Source organism: Antennarius striatus, chromosome 8 (assembly GCF_040054535.1).
Source record: "Antennarius striatus isolate MH-2024 chromosome 8, ASM4005453v1, whole genome shotgun sequence".
Lineage (NCBI taxonomy): Eukaryota > Metazoa > Chordata > Actinopteri > Lophiiformes > Antennariidae > Antennarius > Antennarius striatus.
This window is the reverse complement of record NC_090783.1, coordinates 3609367-3627799: the sequence shown is the minus strand read 5'-3', so window position 1 is coordinate 3627799 and position 18433 is coordinate 3609367. Positions and strand designations below refer to the sequence as shown.

General features: G+C 39.3%; 1 protein-coding gene across 1 annotated transcript; it reads right to left on the bottom strand.

Moving 5' to 3' along the window:
- Positions 1-11393: 11393 nt before the first annotated feature.
- Positions 11394-17666, bottom strand: cyp4v2a (cytochrome P450, family 4, subfamily V, member 2a). Its single transcript, XM_068321974.1, has 11 exons — positions 17316-17666; positions 17090-17202; positions 15487-15572; positions 15154-15344; positions 15004-15073; positions 14797-14923; positions 14532-14705; positions 14291-14393; positions 13686-13820; positions 13084-13263; positions 11394-12988 (listed from the first exon to the last, which is right to left on the bottom strand). The coding sequence occupies exons 1-11, from the start codon at positions 17506-17508 to the stop codon at positions 12816-12818; spliced, it is 1545 nt and encodes a 514-aa protein (XP_068178075.1). The 5' UTR covers positions 17509-17666; the 3' UTR covers positions 11394-12815.
- Positions 17667-18433: the final 767 nt, after the last annotated feature.

Sequence of the window (18433 nt, the reverse complement as noted above, 5' to 3'; positions counted from 1 at the left end):
GATGCACTTATTGGAATCCTCAAACATTAACACCTAGTTTAACCAATGTGGCGCTTGAAGCAGGAGTGTTACTGTCTGTGCGCTAATGGCAGCATTACTCTTCTTAAGATTAGATGTTGGACAGCCTCCGGCTCTGAGACAGGTGTTCCTGCATCCTAGGAATTTGAAAAGGGAGCAGGAGGAATGTGATGGATCACCAATCACCTTGTGCATATTGTTTTGTTTTTGTTGTTGTTGTTGTTTTCCCCCAACATCCAGCAATCTTAAATGTCGTGCATTAAGCTCCATCTGACTGCTTTTCCTCCTGGGTGGTCATGATGCCACGACAGACCGCAGCTGAGAAGACGAGGAGATCCTTCCACAAGGCTTTTGAATGCCGCGTGAAAAAAAGTCATTAGAGTTGCTGAATACTCAAACACGGCTGATGATGTCTCATTTGTCTCGACTTTTACTTGCTAGTTAAAGTCAATGCATTTGCAAGTTAAGCTCATTTAAACGTTCACCTTTGCCATGATTGCATTTGTTTCTGCAGAACCAAAAAACTGATGGTTGAAGCCACGGGAATGAGGACAATAAAAATTAAACCTATGTCCTGGTAAATTGTTTTTCTCAACAGGGCTGCGTGTTTGTAATGGGCTTGTCATATTCTGATCCCGGCTTAGAATGTGGACATTTATCTACAACACTTTATTATACAGCTATTGTATTAATTCCATCACACCATCCTTCCATGCTATGAAAATTCATTTGACATCATGCCCCTTTCACAAAAGATATTCCATCGTCACGTCTGTTTATTAGTTAAATTATTCACTGCTTTAACTTGAGGGAAAATGGAAAAACGAAACGTGACCCCAACGGTATAATTTCACCGTCACTGTCTGACATTATAATGAAATACTTTGTTTTGCCTCTATTTTAATCACATTCACGCTTGTGTGTTACGGCGGAACCATCGGCGCTTGTTTTTTTAATTCCAATGAAATGTAAATATTCTGCTTTTTTTCTCACGCAGGAGAATCGACTGACCTTGAAACACAAATGTTCTGACTGACTGACTGACTGACTGACTGACTGACTGACTGACTGACTGACTGACTGACTGACTGACTGACTGACTGACTGACTGACTGACTGACTGACTGACTGACTGACTGACTGACTGACTGACTGACTGACTGACTGACTGACTGAGGAGATGTGTATCACGTATGGATTTCTGTGAGCCCCTGCAGTCTTATTGGAATGTGAAATCATCCACAGTTAAGAGTGTCTGCTCCATCATAACTTCAGGCTTGGGTTCCCATGCGGTAAATCAGATCCAATGCACATGCATTCAACCTCAAAGTGATCAATGAAGGTCACATGAATACCACTCTAAAATTCCACGTAGAACCCCGAATGGCTCAGGATATTACGCAGGTATTGATGAGATTTCATTTGCGGAGGTGTAATCTTATCTCTGACGCATTCGGGAGATCTGTCATTGAAAGTTGCAATAAATAAAATGAATCAAACTAAAAATTTCATTCCATATCATCAGGGATTAAAATATGTGATGGAAGATCTGATGAAAGAAATGCCCTTGAGGTTCTGATCACATTTGTTATTTCATGCATATGAAATAGAAAACCAGATGATATTATCTGAGGTTCTAATCCACAGATTAGACCCTCCCCACTTTTAACCACGCTGAAGATAAATCTGCTTGTACGTCTATATGTTTGTGTGTCACAACATCATTGACTGCTCAATGACTTTTAGTAATTCACCAATGTGGAAATAATGTTTACACTGTAGTAATTGTATATATGCATATGTTTAGCACTTTATTTATTTATCTATCTATCTATCTATCTATCTATCTATCTATCTATCTATCTATCTATCTATCTATCTATCTATCTATCTATCTATCTATCTATCTATCTATCTATCTATCTATCTATCTATCTATCTATCTATCTATCTACTGTATCTATTTATTTATTTATTTAGTTATTTATTTATTTATTTAGTTATTTAGTTAGTTATTTAGTTATTTAGTTAGTTATTTAGTTATTTAGTTAGCTATTTAGTTATTTAGTTAGTTATTTAGTTAGTTAGTTAGTTAGTTAGTTAGTTAGTTAGTTAGTTAGTTAGTTAGTTAGTTAGTTAGTTAGTTAGTACACACACATACAGCACACTAGAGGTCTTGGACTTGAACCGACCACCCTGCGGTCTGCCGCCGCAACCACGGAGCCACGATCAATAATATTCCATAGATGTTTTCACCTCAGACCATAGAGAGCCAATCGCTTCCCCTGATTGGAAGTAAACACCCGTCTCTTTTCTCATGGTACTTAAACGTATGAAAGTCTGAAACCTCCAGTTGAAAGGCTTCAAAAGACAGGAAGTGACATCAATTCCTGATAAATTATCCTACCCACATTTCCAATGCTTCCCACATCTATGGCATTCGTTCATCTCTCCATTCACTCTGACTTTCCTCACATATCTGTAGCCTCAAGGCCATTCGTTGTAAATATTTAAAACTGGGACACTGAATATTCATTCATTAATAGCGTTATGCTGTTACACAGCCTGCGCAATGTAATTATTAGCATGTAATACCCAAAAGAATGGATTCTGTTGTTATGCACTAGTTTCAGCTGTGGGTTAATGAACATTTTATGCTCCTGTGTGGGTTCAAAATCGAAATACAATGCCCATGTTCACGAAGAGGAGTAAACAAACAAGCTTTATCAGGCTCTGAACACAGAGACACACACACGGCTGCAAAATCAATTCCTCGTTGGTTTAATGTCTTTTCACGGGATTCATTTGCAGCAATTAAAATTCTCCCCCGAAATTAGCTTTCGAAGAAAAACAGTAAAAAATATATTGCCTTTTTTCCCTTATCTGACATTTCTCCATCCTTTGGATTCACGTCATGACCCCTCGGAGCATTACGGACACCGACGAGTCAAATCTGAACAAGTTCTATCAATTTTATTTCAATAGCACCGAATACCAACAAAAAAAGGATATCTCGTGGAACTTTCTGCAGAAAGCAGGTCTAAACCATACTCTTCATTTTACAGATCAAACATTCCCCAATGAACAAGCACTTGGCAACAGCGATGAGGAAAAACTGCCTTTTAATCGGTATAAATCTTGGAGCAGATCCCAGCTCTAGGTGGACCATCTGTCTCAACAGGTTGAGTTGAAGGAGAGGGGGGGGAGCGATGGGGAAAGGGGGAGAGAGGAAGGGATGTGCAAGAACAACAATGACAGCTATAATATGAAATGTTGGGAACAGCAGTAATCTATAAAAGCAGAAGAAAATTATTATTATTATTATTATTATTATTATTAGAAGAAGAAGTGATGTGATTTTTAAAATCACATTTATTCACAAAATTCGAATTACAAGATAGTCACGTTGACACAAAATCCAAAAGTGATTCACGCAAACAGGAACTCACATGTCAAAAACAAGTAATATAATATGTAGGAACATGAGCAAAATATACATAAATTAAACCAAACACTGATTGAACCCAAGTTCCTCATTCAACACGGAACATAAGACACCTTTGACACACCATAGGTTTGTTAAAGTGTTTAAATCATCCACAGCTCTGAAATAGTTAAAAATCAATTCTAACTCCTGTTTGACACATTCTTCTTAAAACGGCTTTTGCACTGCAGTCAGACGAACCTTCAACGTTTTTCCTCCTGCTGAGAAAAATTGCCATCTTTGCTTGGCCCAGAAGAAAGTTTAGACTCTGCCAATCTTTTTTTTTTTTAAATTCTTCCTACATTTTAAACCAATAATATACCTGTTTTATCTAAAACACGACCGAATGAGAGAAAGATACTCTCTAAAAACAGGAACAGGAACAGATTGTCGAGTCTCTGACTGTCTAGGAAGCTGCAAAAAAACAGTTCCTCTTGCCAGAACAAAACGGACAGTTTTCCAAAGAAGAAGAAGATGATGATGATGATGGTATTGATGATGATGAAGCGTACCTATTGGTGCAGCTGTATGACTTTATGTGTTGCCTATATGTGTGCAGACCACTGCAGACGGATGTCAGAGTTTGTCTCCGCTGATTGGAATCTTTGGAGTCACGCTCTGAGTTCTGCAACTTCTGTTGAGATCAGATGTTCTGACGTCAGCCGGATAAACTTATTATATGTGAAAGCCCATCTTTGTCTAATGTTCTTCTGTGAGTGCATTTATTGCTTGGGGGTGGAGGGGGGAGGACGCAATCACTCAAACACACATTGGATCTGTGTGTTAAAAAAAACTACGTGCTTTTAAAATTGGTTAAGCTGGATCAATAGGGACTTTGTTAGCTTGTCATCAGTCCATGATTCCAGATGCTTGTTGTGTAGATACGCACATCGTCCCTCCAGACGGGCATCGGGGCTGTAGAGAAAAACTAATCAAAAATAAAAATATTCATCATGAATATTTATGATGGGAGGAAATGGAACCATATTTTTGTTTAGTCATTTTTGAATTTTAAAAAAAAAGTATACAGGCTAACATTGAGTAGAAAATTCAATAATATAAATGAAGGAAAACAAGTTTAAATGCAGAACAATAAATAAATATATATATATGAATAAATGATTATTTAAAAAAAAAAGATGATTGAAGCCTCAAATAAGGACAAAGAGTTTGTGCAAGGAAAGAATGAAAAGAAAAGAAAAGAAAAGAAAAGAAAAGAAAACAAAAGAAAGTATATTATGTTAATATGTTTTGACATGAATACATTTAAAATGATAAAAACTGAGCCAGGGTGAAATGAAAAAAAAAAAAAAAGATGGATACATTTAGAACAATCAATAGTTGGCAGGATAAATGGGACTACATTAGCTTAATTGAAATTATTATCACACATATAATTTGAGGTTGTGAAGGATGATAACAGCACCTCGGCATAACAGACAGTTTTAGAGCAAATGCATGTTTAACCTATAAGTTATTTCATGACACCTCATTATATCTGATGATTAGTCTAGTGTCTCTGTATGGATGGATGGACGGATGGACGGATGGATGGATGGATGGATGGATGGATGGATGGATGGATGGACGGACAGATGGACGTATTCCTTTTGACTTTGTACGCTCCAGACTTCCGATTGACCTCTGACAGTTGTCTATTTATTATCTATGCAGGCCAGTGACATAAAGGCTTCTTATTGGTGAACCAGATGCAAAAAACCCTGCTTTGTCTAATAGTGAAGAAAAAAAGTGTGACTGTTCCATAAGAGCAGTTTCCAAATGTCACAAGGTTTTGCGAGCAGCCGTTGGCCGACTTCAGCCGCCACAACACAATTACTCCCAGCGGTATCAAGGAAATAAAAGCAGAGCGTTTTAATAAACCCTTTTTCTGTGTAAATAGAGCAGCGGAGTCTCTTTCATACGAGTCTCTGTCACGGGGAAAAATCATCTCTATTATGTAGTCATTTCTTTCAGAACAGCATAAACAAATAAATGACAGCTTCCTCACAATCCGACCGTTATGGAATAGCTTGACGTTACGCTTTCCCGCATTGGGTTAGATGAGAAAATAGATACTGTCATGTACATGCTGTAAATATGAAGCCTAAAATGTCAAACAGTTTCTCCCCCCAATGATGTTCCCTTTTCTAATAATATTTGAATGACAGCTGGAGCTTATTACCAGCTATGTTTTAGCCTTTTTTTTTTCTTTTTTTTTTTTACAGGACGGCGATCGGCGCTCCGAGGAGCCGGAATTTAAAAATTGAGATGGACGAGGTTGGAATGTGGCATTTGAAGCTCTGTATTTATTGACTTGGCATATTGTTTCATGTGAAGATGAGGAGATAGACGTGTGTGTGTGTTCCTTATCTTCAATCCCGTTAAAGAGATTTACAATTGGAGTAACTTAAATGAAGCGATAATCGATGAGTGGAGAAACATCAGTTGAGGTCGTTCGGATGTTGTCCACGCAAGGTGATGGAGAATAGAGTGAAATAAATATACACAGGCTGCTTGAATCCAAATAAACAAGTCCTGTTTGCTTTCCCATCAGACACAGTCAATATTTGACCAAAAATTGCTCCTAGAATAAATATTCCATGACAGGAATTTTGACTTGTTTGGACAGGCCGGTTTGACCCTCCATCTCTTCCAGTTATCCAGGTATGTGAGGATTCACCTCCCCAAAAGATGATTTGTCAAATACAGGCAAGAAAAAAACAAAATAAATTGAAAGTAATTTGAGTTTATTACTGCATATTTGAGCCAAAACACAAATAGCACAGAACCCATTCAAATCTTTTAAAGACTATAATCAAGTACGCTCTGCAGACAGTGAAACGTGGGAGTCGTTATTCCCATTCAAGCTCCCTGATTAAAGAAAAACAAATTGCATGGCAGGAAAACAAATTCAGTACTTAGAAAGACCCTGAAGCGGATATTCTTTATCCATCTTTGGACAATATATTCTGCTTTCGGACGATGATGTTGAAGAGAAGTGGAGCAGACTTTCTTTTTTTTCTTTTTCTTTTTGTCATATATGGAGCTGGGCTGCAAAGGATTTTGGTCGGTTTTAACCTTGTCCCCCTTTGCATGTCAAGAACGAAATGATTTTTCCACTTCTCGACACCCTCCTATGGCCTCAAAATGGTAACAACACAATAGTCTGTAGTTCAGGACAGTTTTTGATTCTGCAGTTGAACTCTTTCTTTTTCCCATTTTCTGCCTGCTTTGATCCGAGGGGACCGGAGAAACCATGGAAGGCCCGATAAGCTGCTGAGTTGGAGAACCCTTCACTTCCCTCTACTCCATTTCTCTCCACTACAAAAGGGATAGCTCACAGAGAGGTCACCTATCAGACGACCTCTACGTGTTCTTCCTCTTCTGTATTCCACGTGAGCTTCAGGAGTATTACTGCGGTGACATTTTAAAGACAGCTGACAGCCTAACCTTAATGTCCCATTCACGCACGATAGGCAGGAACGTAACGTCCTTTTATATCGGGATAGACAGACGTAAAAAGATGTTAAGACGAGTAAAAATTAGTTCTGAGAAATGTTGTGAATGCTGATGCTTGAGATGAGGTGACAGAATGTTGTCTTTACAGCCTCTAAATCGGGGCGAACAGCCACGGGACAGCCATGGCTGTTTGCTTGATTTGCAAAGCATTTTCATTACGCGTTGGATAGAAGAGTAGCTAATTTTGTAATAAATAAATAAATAATTAAGTCCCCAGCAACTCATTTTTCAGTATTTCTATTTCTGCAGGGGCTTTCATGGCACAATCTCATGAGGATCTCACCAAGATCTGCAACCTGCAAAAAGAAAAATATCGTACGAATCCTGTAAGACGATTAGCGTTCACTTCCTCAAATACTCGTTTAAAGCCAACCATCCGTTTTTTTGGATTTCAAAAAAAAAAAAAAAAAAGTTTCCGTCGTCTTTGTTTACCTGCGGCTGCTTGCAATTGAAAATAACCCGTGAAGCGAAGCCATAAACTCTTCTGATTGAAGAGGAATGGATATAGAAAGATTATTTTTCAGTCGAGGTACAAGTGGAAACATGCATTGATATACAGAACCGTGGCTTCTCCTTTTTTTTTTTTTAAGACTTACGCTGTAGTAAAATTGGAGCCGTGACCCATATTTCAAACAATTTAACTGTGAGATTAAGTATTGGTGTACTTCAAAGGAAGGGAAGAATGCATGGCCTTGACGCCTTGAGCAATGCGTACCCGTCCACTTCAAAAATTGCTGGTTAACTGACTTGCATGTTGAAGGCTACAGTGAAGATAGCAGGCAGATGGCTTCATTCAAACCAATAGAAATCCCTCCTTTGTTGTCACTCTGATATCCGTGGCTGACATTTCTGGTCATTGCGTCTCACTGATCCTCATTTTCAATTTGTCCATCCCTCAGACTTCTGCACTCCAGCTTCCACTCAGCACTGAAATTTCATTCGCTTTTCCCTTGAGCTAATCTCGTTCACTTCCTGTTCACCTCTTTGTTTCTCTTTCTTTTTTTTCCCCGTCCACATCTCCTTGCCTCCTTCCATATTGGAAAAAAAAATAAAAAATCCTGATCTGAGTTGGGTTTCTAATAGGGGCATACATTTAATGTGGATGACGGCAAGGGAAGAGGGCCTAGAAATGAGTGGGTGGTTGGACTGTGTGTCGGTGAGTGTGTGTGTGGGGTTTTTTTGTGCACGCTCACTATAAGTGTGTGTGTGTGTGTGTGTGTGTGTGTGTGTGTGTGTGTGTGTGTGTGTGGAGAGCAAATAAAAGAACTAATAGAGATAGCAGTGTGTCACGAAGCTCCAGCATCCAGCGATACTGTCACATCCCATCCTCCTCAGCACTGTTCTCTGGGCTTTGTGGGTCGGTGAGGTGTGCGAGACGTTGAGATGTAGATATGCAGTAAATATTACATCACACACCCCCCACCACCACCCCCAGCTACACCTTCCTCTGCTGTCCTGTGGCAGCTGCAGCTTCCGTGACTCAGTCGGCCTTCACTGGGTTCAACATCAATACTATGAAGTATTGAAATATGCTGATTGCTTTAAAGCACAGACTTTAAAGCACAATAAAAACTGTGAATAATTCATCCAACAAAACAAAACAAAACATTTTTTGTCATTCTGTTTAGGTGGATAAAAGAGGAGCCTTTCTTTTCTTTTTCTTTTTCTTTTTCTTTTTTAATTAAAAATGTGTTCAATTATTGAATTTCCTTTCTTTTATTTCGTTTATATTTCCGAAATGGAATAATAGCTTGATTATCTCTGTCAGCACAGAGACATTTTGTTTTATTAGTCACTTTATTTAAGATTTTGACGATGAAAAATCTGGGTTGTTTTTTTGATCCACTGTCAACACATTCCACAAAAAGGCTGAAGCTACATGCGGGTTATTACTTTTTTTCATGTCAACAGACATTTTTATCTTCTGTGTCATTCCTGTGAACAAGTGAAGCTTGAATGAATTCCACATGCCATATAATTGTGACTGGAGGTAAAGCGCCCATCCATTTATCAGAGGTTTGGGTGATTCAGCTGTTGCTCCTGGCGACAAGTGGTCGACAGGACAAAACAGAACCTGAATTTGTTCCTCTGGTGGCGTACAGGACCGAACCACCTCTGGTCAAAAACAGAGAACACACATGTCGTGCTGTGATTGTACAGACTGAATGTGACACTAAAAAAGTTTCTCCTTCTTCAACTCTACTGGACTGCAATTATAATTCTTTTTTTATTCCAGATTTTCCAATTAATCCCATGTAAAAACTCAGATTAGCACCTATTAATGCAACAGGAGTGGAAAACATCAACCGCCCCTCCATGCACCAAACATACAGACGCTTATCAGAGTGAATGTTGCTCCAGTTTTTTGGGGTTTTTTTTACTGCACTTTAAACGGTCTTTAATTCTTTTTCTAGTCTCTCTCCAGATGAGATGTGATTCTGGTTGCTGTGTGATTTTTTGGGGGGGCTTGTTCAATTAAATCAGTGCAAGCGAACACTTTAAGCTCCATTAAAGTGATATTTCCAATAACACGGTGAGATGATCTGTACCGAATCTGGCATAAACATTGTGAATCGGAGCAACAGTGTTTGACACATTCATTAACAGTTTTTTAAAGGGACATTGCATGTTTGTCATCATGTGTCATTCAAGTGTCAGAACACTGAATATCTGAGGCTGGCGGGCGATGCTGAAAGCAGCTGTCACTCACATCAACACAAGTCTGCAGGGTACTGGAGACACATTCTGCTGCTCCCTCCATCCCCCATCTATCACTGTCTGACATGCACACACTGTACAAAAGCCAGAAAAACTCCCTGCGCACATCTGGAAAAGCAGACACTGCTGCCTCTCCCTGGAAATCGACATGAACTACATCTCACTTTGAGAGAAACACACTAAAGTTTATTTTACAACCAGGTGTGTCAAAGACTTAATGTGTCCTTTTGAGAAGGAGGTTCATTTCTTTCTTTTTTTCTGTGTCTACATTTCAGAATAATTTCCAGCAAGTGTCAGTTTTGAAAGCAGCATGGTGGCAAATCCGTCATCATTTTTGTGACTTAAAGTGGTTTCATTTCGTTTCATCACGCAGCCCGTGGCCATGTGTCACGGGTGAAACTTGCTGATGTTAAAGTCTGATTGAACCCTATTCATGTTGTTGTTTTAGAAATATCTGTTGGGATTGTCTTTACGGCATAGAAAAAATATATATCTCGGCACATATTCTGTACCAAATAACAGAAACCTTCAAATGCAGACCTTCAGTCCCAGGTCCTCTGGTGCAGCAGATACCCAACTCTAATTTTGCCTCAGAATGAAGTCTAGGTGGGAGCTGCAGGTCCTTGTTACTTTCAATATGTGCAGAACTTTTAACTTAATGCCTCAAATTAAAAAGTTTCTTTTTAGAAGGCAGAGCCCAATATTTTCTTCTTTTTTTTTTACACTCAGTGAACAATGCATAGATAAATTGGGTCAGGAGTGAGGAGCAATTATCATCAGCAAGAAGAATTTTTCAGAATTTTTCCACAGTGGTGCTTTAGTCTCAAGGAACATTACACAGTTGTTGTTGTTTCATCTATTCCAATGGTTGTCAATAAACTTCCCACTGCAGTAAACTGGCATCAAGCCATTAAAAACAAATCCTGGATATTCAGAGTTCTGGAAATTTATTCTGTTTGTTATAATAACATAGTCTAATCTTAAATAATTCCTAAGTTCTGGGAACGAGAGTTTGATCAGACATGGGTTTGTCACGGCGGACGTGAGAACAATTCCGAGTTGGAATGGGAACTGTTAAACATGATTGGATGTGATGTGTTGAGCCACTGATAAATACGACCTCCATTCCATTGTGAAACTTTCGGAAGATGAAAAAGCTGCAATCGGTGTCAAATTGTTTGTCTGTCGACTGGTTAAACCGCATTATAATTCCAAATGATCTTCTTAATACCGCCTTAAACAGTTTTCTTCATGGATTAGCATCTTGTATTCCTTGTGCAATCAATGAACTGATGCTCCTGCACACACACACACACACACACAGAGCTTTAAATTTTTAACTGCCAGCACTGCATCGCAGTTCTGATTGAAAGGATTACATAACTGCACAGTAAAATAAGCCCAGGTATGGGAGAGATGATGACCCCCCGGCAGACCGATGGGGTCAGCCTGGCTTACGCTCACCTTTTATCCATTTGAAGTTGTAGAAATATTTCCAACAAAATGACTATTTGACCGATAAACATAACTTTCTGCAGATCTGCTGATACCACAACCTCTGGCAGTAAAACATTCTGTCAGCAAAATCTGTCTGGATTCAAACACAGGCACAAACATATCCATTACAGTGGATATTATAGTACATGTTGGATTTTATGTCAGCATTTATTGAGGATATTTGCACATGACAAAAGTGTTTTTCTTTCTTGCAGAATAAATCCAGAGAATTGAATAAGTGGAAATTATATGTCATGGAATCCTCCTCCTGCAGCCGGTGAATCTAGATAGAAGCTTCTTTGTCTTAGTCATGATTAGAAAGCATTAGATAAATGATCTCTTTCTGCTTCATTTGGAGTACAGGCGCCAAAGCTCCAGCCAGACATTGATTGTGCCCAATAATTCAATTTATAGCATTGAAAAAAAGCACACAATTCATCATCAGGCATGTCATTTTAGTGTTAGGCATTGACCCTTCGAGGCATGCCCTCTATATCATCTCATGGTATTATGGATGGGGGTCATTTGTAAAGGTGTCACGCCATGAATACGGCTTTGTTACCTTTCTATCTTCAAGGATATTCAAGGAGTAAAGAGTTTCGCTCATCATCATAAAACTGAATGTATTCTCGTATAAATACCCCCAGAGAGGTGACAGATAAGACGCCGTACGTCAACGGTCATCGGACAACATGTCCTAGAACACGGATGATTAAACGGTCACTTGCCAAGGACTCCCAAAACGACATGGGACCGTCATCATAGCAGACGTGAGGTACGATGTCGTTAACGTTATGAAATTTTCACCTATTAAATTTGCTACCTAACATGAATTCAGTTATATAAAATACATGAAGGACCACTTTTGGTTTAAAAAAAAACCAACCTGAGTGAAAGTTTGACCTATCCATCCACCCCAAACCCCTCCATCCATAATCAGATTCATCATTAGCTTTGATGTCTGGCCATGATGATGATGATGATGATGATGATGATGATGATGATGATGATGATGATGATGATGACGATGATGATGATGATGATGACGATGATACAGTTCTCTACCTGCTGGGTGATTGGTATACAGCGCATGTTGTTGTAAACAGCTCTGCAGGTCGTCGGTTGTGATTCCGTGGCTTCATCGACGGCCTTCTACACCCACCCCCCCCCCCCACCCCCCGGCTGTGATCATCTGTACATCGATTGGCCCGCCTGAGAACTTTAATCGATAGATATTGTGGAACATAAAACATCTAGATGAAAAATTGTTTTGTCATTACTTCCTGGTGTTTCTGAGAAAGAGTTTTTCTCAACTCCTGCAGAGCCAATCAAAATTCTCCCCAAAAATTCTGTGCTAGAGGAGGAATCTGAGCTAATATTGTCAAGAAATATTAAAAAATATATATTTTTATAAGGATTACTGATTGTAATTATGATGTTGAGAAAATTCTACAACACAAACTACTCTCCCTGAACCTCACGGAGGGGATTTAGGAAACACTGCAGGATGCGACGCAAATAAAGACCACGATTGGTATTTCTGGCCAGAGGCCGCCGTCATCCAGAGCAGGTGTTAGTTTCATGACGTGGGGGCTTTCCTCTTTTCTAATTTGATCCAGATGCCCTTCTCCGGTCGGAGGATGAGCTCTCCCACCGGACGCAGCTCTTCCAATTTCTGACAAGCTTCGACGTTAAAGCGACGCAGAATCGAAGACAGGACGACTTTTTCTTCCATCAGGGCGAAACGCTGGCCTGGGGAGGGACGGCAGCAGAGATTACAGCCGTGATGTACAGATTTAAGAGAATGACTGTGGAAACCATGCCTGGAGACAGATCCAATAACATACCGATGCAGTTGCGGAGTCCGGCAGAGAAAGGGACGTATGCGTACGGTGGCCGTCCCGCCGAGTTCTCAGGCAGAAAACGCTCAGGCCTGAATTCCTCGGGTTCGGGGAAGTATCGGGGGTCACGGTGGAGAGCGTAGGTAATGACAATGGCGTTAGCACCTTTAGGCACCTTGAAGCCATCTAAGAGACAGAAAAGAAACTTGATTTCAAGCAATCATCATGAGGCAGAATTGAGGACAAGGTGGAACCGTCTTGGGGTCACGATGGTTGTCGATGCATCAAATGGAATTATATCCTAGAACAGGGTGGATAACTTATTTTATTTGAGTTTCTGTGAATGAGAATCTACTTGTGTTTAATGGAACATTTCCTTTACTCTGCTTCCTGTTTAATCAACCAAACTGGTCATTTATCACAATCTGTAGAATCTGGTTTTATTATTCAAAGAAAGAAAAATCACATGAAAGTGGATTAATAGAGGAAATGCTGCTTCCCTTGGCTTCCTTTAAAAATTTTTTTTTTTTTAATTACCACTGCCTTGGGTGATTTGCACTCCATTATGGAATGTTTCCTTCAAGTGTCATCATTCATTTGTAACTCACTGATACGGCAGTCTTCTCCCAGGCTGCGGGCGAAGAAAGGCACGGAAGGAAACAGTCGCAACGCTTCTTTGATCACGCATTCCAGGTATTTCAGCTTTTTCAGGTCATCTGTGGTCACGTGTCGATCAGATGTACCTTTGGACATTTGATTGAAAAAAAAAAAAGTTATATATTTCCATTTGTCCGTGGTCTCCCTTTTTTTTTTTTTTTTTTTTTACAGTAGATCAGCTGTTAACCCTGCTGCCGAGTCATTTTCTGGCAACAGAACAGCCATTTATTTTCAATAAAACCACTCATTATAAATGATTTAGTGTTTTTACGCCGTCGGCTAAATGTATATTTTCAAACTGTGGTAGACTATTCTGTTATTACTTGAAGTCCCTCCGGATGACGTCATGGAAACGATGCATGGAAATCCACACTACAGCAAAAATAATTAAACGCTTAATTTGTTATTTTGGCAGAGATGTTTTCGCTGCTTTTATTCTCGTACAAGTTCCTCGCGACGCGTCGAGAGCAGATGGCTCGAAGCAAAGGTGAGTCAAAGCACCTCGGGGTGCAGGGAAATAAATGATGTCATGAAAGTGAGACGGAGGTGAGGTTACCGAACACTTCCTGGAGCTCTTGTTGAACTTTGCTGTGCGCCTCGGGGTGAGAACCCAGCAGATGGAGAGCCCAGTTCATGGAGGCTGCTGTGGTGTCATGTCCCTGCACAATGAAGGCATTAAATACATTAAACACTTCACCCCTTTAAAGCTGCACGAGCTTTTATTGGCCACCTGAGGGAGGTGGGGAACAGCTGCAAACAGAACAACGTAGTGTGTAATCATCTAAACGTTCACCGACCCGAAACATGAAGGTGTCCACTTCCTCCTGAATGTCCTGGAAGCTCATCCTGTTGCCGTCCTCGTCCGTGGTCTTCAGGAGCATGTCAAGAAAAGCTCGTCTTCTCTTCGGGCCCTGGTCGGACTCGTTGTCGGATTCGTTGTCGGAAATGTTCTCCGCTCTTTCGTGGATCACCTGGGACGAAATGAAGGTTAAAGTTACTAATCTACATCATTTTAATGTGATAAACCCCGAGCGGGAACTCTTTTTCGAACCGGTTTCTTACCTTGTACGTAAAGGAGTGCAGGATCTTCAAGGTCCTGTCGTGCTCCCGGCCTTCTCCAAACAGGTGGTAAATAAAGTCAATCCAAAACCAAGGCTTTCTCTGCCTGCTGCTGATGATGTCACTCATTCTGAGGATGAATATCAATATATTATTGACCAGATATTGCATTATTGACTGTATTGGTGCACTAGAAATGAAAGAACTCACTTGTACACACTCTGAACGTACTCCGAATCGGAATTACTCTGCGCATAAATTTTCTTCCCCATTGCAGTTTCTGTGCAGATATGGTTTGAAATGTGATTCCCAGTCCGGTTGTCTTTGTTTGCAGTATATATCGATGGTACGTATACTCACCACATATGATATCCAGAGCACAAAGGGTTACGTGACTGAAGCAGTTGAACGGGCCTTTCCCTGCCTGCTTCTCCAGCTTCTCCACCAGGATGTCCGCCTGTTCGTTCATCACTTCCAAGAAGTCTGCCAGGATGGAGAAGTGGAAGGTGGGAGTCAGCATCTTCCTCCGCTGACGCCACTTCGGACCGGTGCTGATCGAAAGACCAATCCGGAGACGGGATTGAGATGAGACAGAAAAACAGAATCATGGAAAAAGTCGCTCGGTTTTTGATAACGCTTTTGTTTTGTGCATGTGTTTAAATATTAATGCAGGAAAAAGCCGAATTCACAGACCTGGTAAGAAGACCAGTTCCGAGCCAAGGATGGAGAAAGGAGTAGGAATAGGATTTCTCCATATGAATGGGATTAGTCAGAACCGTCTACTGGAAAAAAGAACAACGCAGTCAGAGAAACCAACTTTTAGATTCAAATCCAAAAAACTTTGTTTGTCCCCGAGGGGCATTAACAACAGATATGTGCAATATAAACAATATATTTATGTGCAATATATAAAGACTGTGGAAATTGTAAAACTATATAGATGGAAATTTTGTTTGCAGAGCCAGTCAGTGTAAAAGCAGAACGTATCTCGAGGTATTTGTGTGTCCAAACGTCGACAGCCCTGACCTATTTAGGCCGTTTTTTTGGTACTTTTGATATTTGTCTCTATATATCACATTAAAAAAAATTAACATACCCATGCTTGGTATGTTTATCTTACGCACCATTTCAGCTATATGAAGAGATGAGTTTTTATTTCCCTATAACTTATGATGATACCAATCTCTTTTGAAGCAGGATACAATTGTTTTAATTTCACAGAAGATACATTTGTTTTTTATTTCGCAGTTTGAGCTTGGATGCATAATTGCAGAGAAGTTATGTTGTGTCAATTAAATAAATTTAAAAATTTCAATCATTATAGTTTAAATTTAGTGTCCTGATTTGTTATTATCTATTCCACCAATTTATTTTTAGATATTGTCAATGATAATCCAAATTATATACAAATATTGTTCGAGAAGTCAAAATCAATGTCTGTAGGAGTTTTAGTAGTTGCAGAATTCTGTGTGTGCGTGCGTACGTGTGTGTGTGTGTCTATACAGTGTGTAAAGTATCTATACAGTATATAAATTATTAATTTGAACTGAAGTGAGAAAAAAAGGGTCAAACTAAGAGCAAGCAAGTAAAAAAAACAAAACGATGCAACACGAGCAGTTTACAGCTTGTCTGGTTTAATGCACCGCGTACGTGCAACAAAACAAAACAAAACAAAACAAAAAAACAAACGAAAAAACAACAAAACAAAATAAAACAAAACAAAAAACAAACAAAAAACCGAAACAAAACAAAAAACAAACGAAAAAACAACAAAACAAAATAAAACAAAACAAAAAACAAACAAAAACAAAACAAAACGAAAAACAAACGAAAACCCAACAAAACAAAAACAAAAAACTAAAAACTAAAAACTAAAAACTAAAAAAACAAAACAAAACAAAACAAAACAAAACAAAACAAAACAAAACAAAACAAAACAAAACAAAACAAAACAAAACAAAACAAAACAAAACAGGTAACAAGTTCACCTAGTAACCTAGAATACCTCGAAATTGACACAAACTGAAGAAATCAACGTGCGTGCGTGGCAGCGACGCTGGACGCAGTCTCAGTAGGGAGGGGCGGGCTCTGTGCGTGACTGACCAATCACAGAGCGTGACGTCAGTCAGTTCTGAGAATTTCACGAGCATGAGTTTTGATGACTTTTTTTTTTTTTTACTCGTATCGTCCTCGTCAAAAACACGTTATCCGTATCGGATACTCGTCTAAAATGATTCACTGCATCAGATGAACAGACGCTGACATGAAACACATTGTGTGTGCAGACAAGTCATACCTCAACAGTCTCAGAGTGGAACAGAACCACAAACGGGATGTGTCCGACCCAGATTTTAAGCAGCGGTGCATCATAGAACTGTTCCGTGAATCCCACAATTTGACAAAAGAAATCTGCAACAGACAATTATTTCATCAGTTTTTCAAACTTTTTTTTTTTTTTTTTTTAACATTTATTTTATTTATTTTTATGGAGTAAAAGTAAAAAATACTGATCGCTTTCTTGCCTCCTGCGTTGGGTTGGAACTGTAGAGAATTGCCAATGAAGAGATATGTTCCTTCCAGCTGTGGAATGGGCTTCATCTCAAACCACTTGTGGAGATACCCGCCGAGCAGCTTGGAGGTGAGGTAGGTCAGAATGATGATGAAGATGCTGGCTCCCAGCAAAGGCGTCGCGTAGCTCTCCATTAAAACAGACATCTTTGCAGCCGTGTGTGTGCATGTGTGTGTGTGTGTGTGTGTGCGTGCATGTGTGTGTGGAGTGTCCGTATCTTCAAATACTAGGTTGTTTTCCTGCGCCTTCACCTCACCAGTGACGTCCCTCCTCTTCTCTAAAGGGGTACTATCAGGGCAACAAGCCGGGTTCAAAGGTCACACGGTGCTTATATAATACTTTTTTTTCTTGAACGTGTTGCCGGATGTTTCTGAGGGGAGTGGGAATTGTATGATATGAGAAATGGATGGAGAGCAACACAAAATGTTAATATGAGATGTGTTGTACACAGCTATTGATTATATAGTAATATCAATTATTAACTAGTTTGTTTGTCACATGTTTTCTCCACTGTCCTGTCTCGGTCACTGTCTTTTCAAATCTCAGAGACTGGTTAATATTTAACAAAATATTTACTGCTGTAAAATGAATCTGATTTATTTTTCCATGAGACTCGACTGTAAACCTTTTGGCTTTATGGGAACTAACTTAAAAGAGTCACATTCATTTCCAGTTCATTTAATGAAATAATTGTTGTTTATGTTCATCCATAAATGAAATTAAATTATTGAGTATTTATTTGCTTCAATAAAAACTGCAATTAATTTTTTAATTATTCTTTTGAAAAAATTAATTAATATCTGAATTGTAGTCAAAATAACTTGTTTAGTTGTAGTTTGTGGTCTTATTTTATGGTAAATTGAAGATAGAGTAATTTCTAAATACATTAAAATGTGTGTGTATGTGTGCATGCATCTGTGTGTGTGTGTTTTAAGATGCTCATATTTCTTCATGCGTGAGTTCTGGTTTACGCAGATAAAGAGTGTGTTTGGTATCAGTTTGCTTCAGTCCATTCAAACTGAGTGGGTCCTGGTTATAGTATTAATGAGACCGGTAGGAATAAGCTACGCA

Coding starts and splice junctions, on each gene's coding strand:
- cyp4v2a (XM_068321974.1), bottom strand. CDS start 17,508: ATGTCTGTTTTAATGGAGAGCTACGCGACGCCTTTGCTGGGAGCCAGC. Junction 17,203..17,315: donor GTTCCAACCCAACGCAGGAG/GCAAGAAAGCGA, acceptor TGTCTGTTGCAG/ATTTCTTTTGTCAAATTGTG. Junction 15,345..15,486: donor GGAACTGGTCTTCTTACCAG/GTCTGTGAATTC, acceptor TCTTTCGATCAG/CACCGGTCCGAAGTGGCGTC.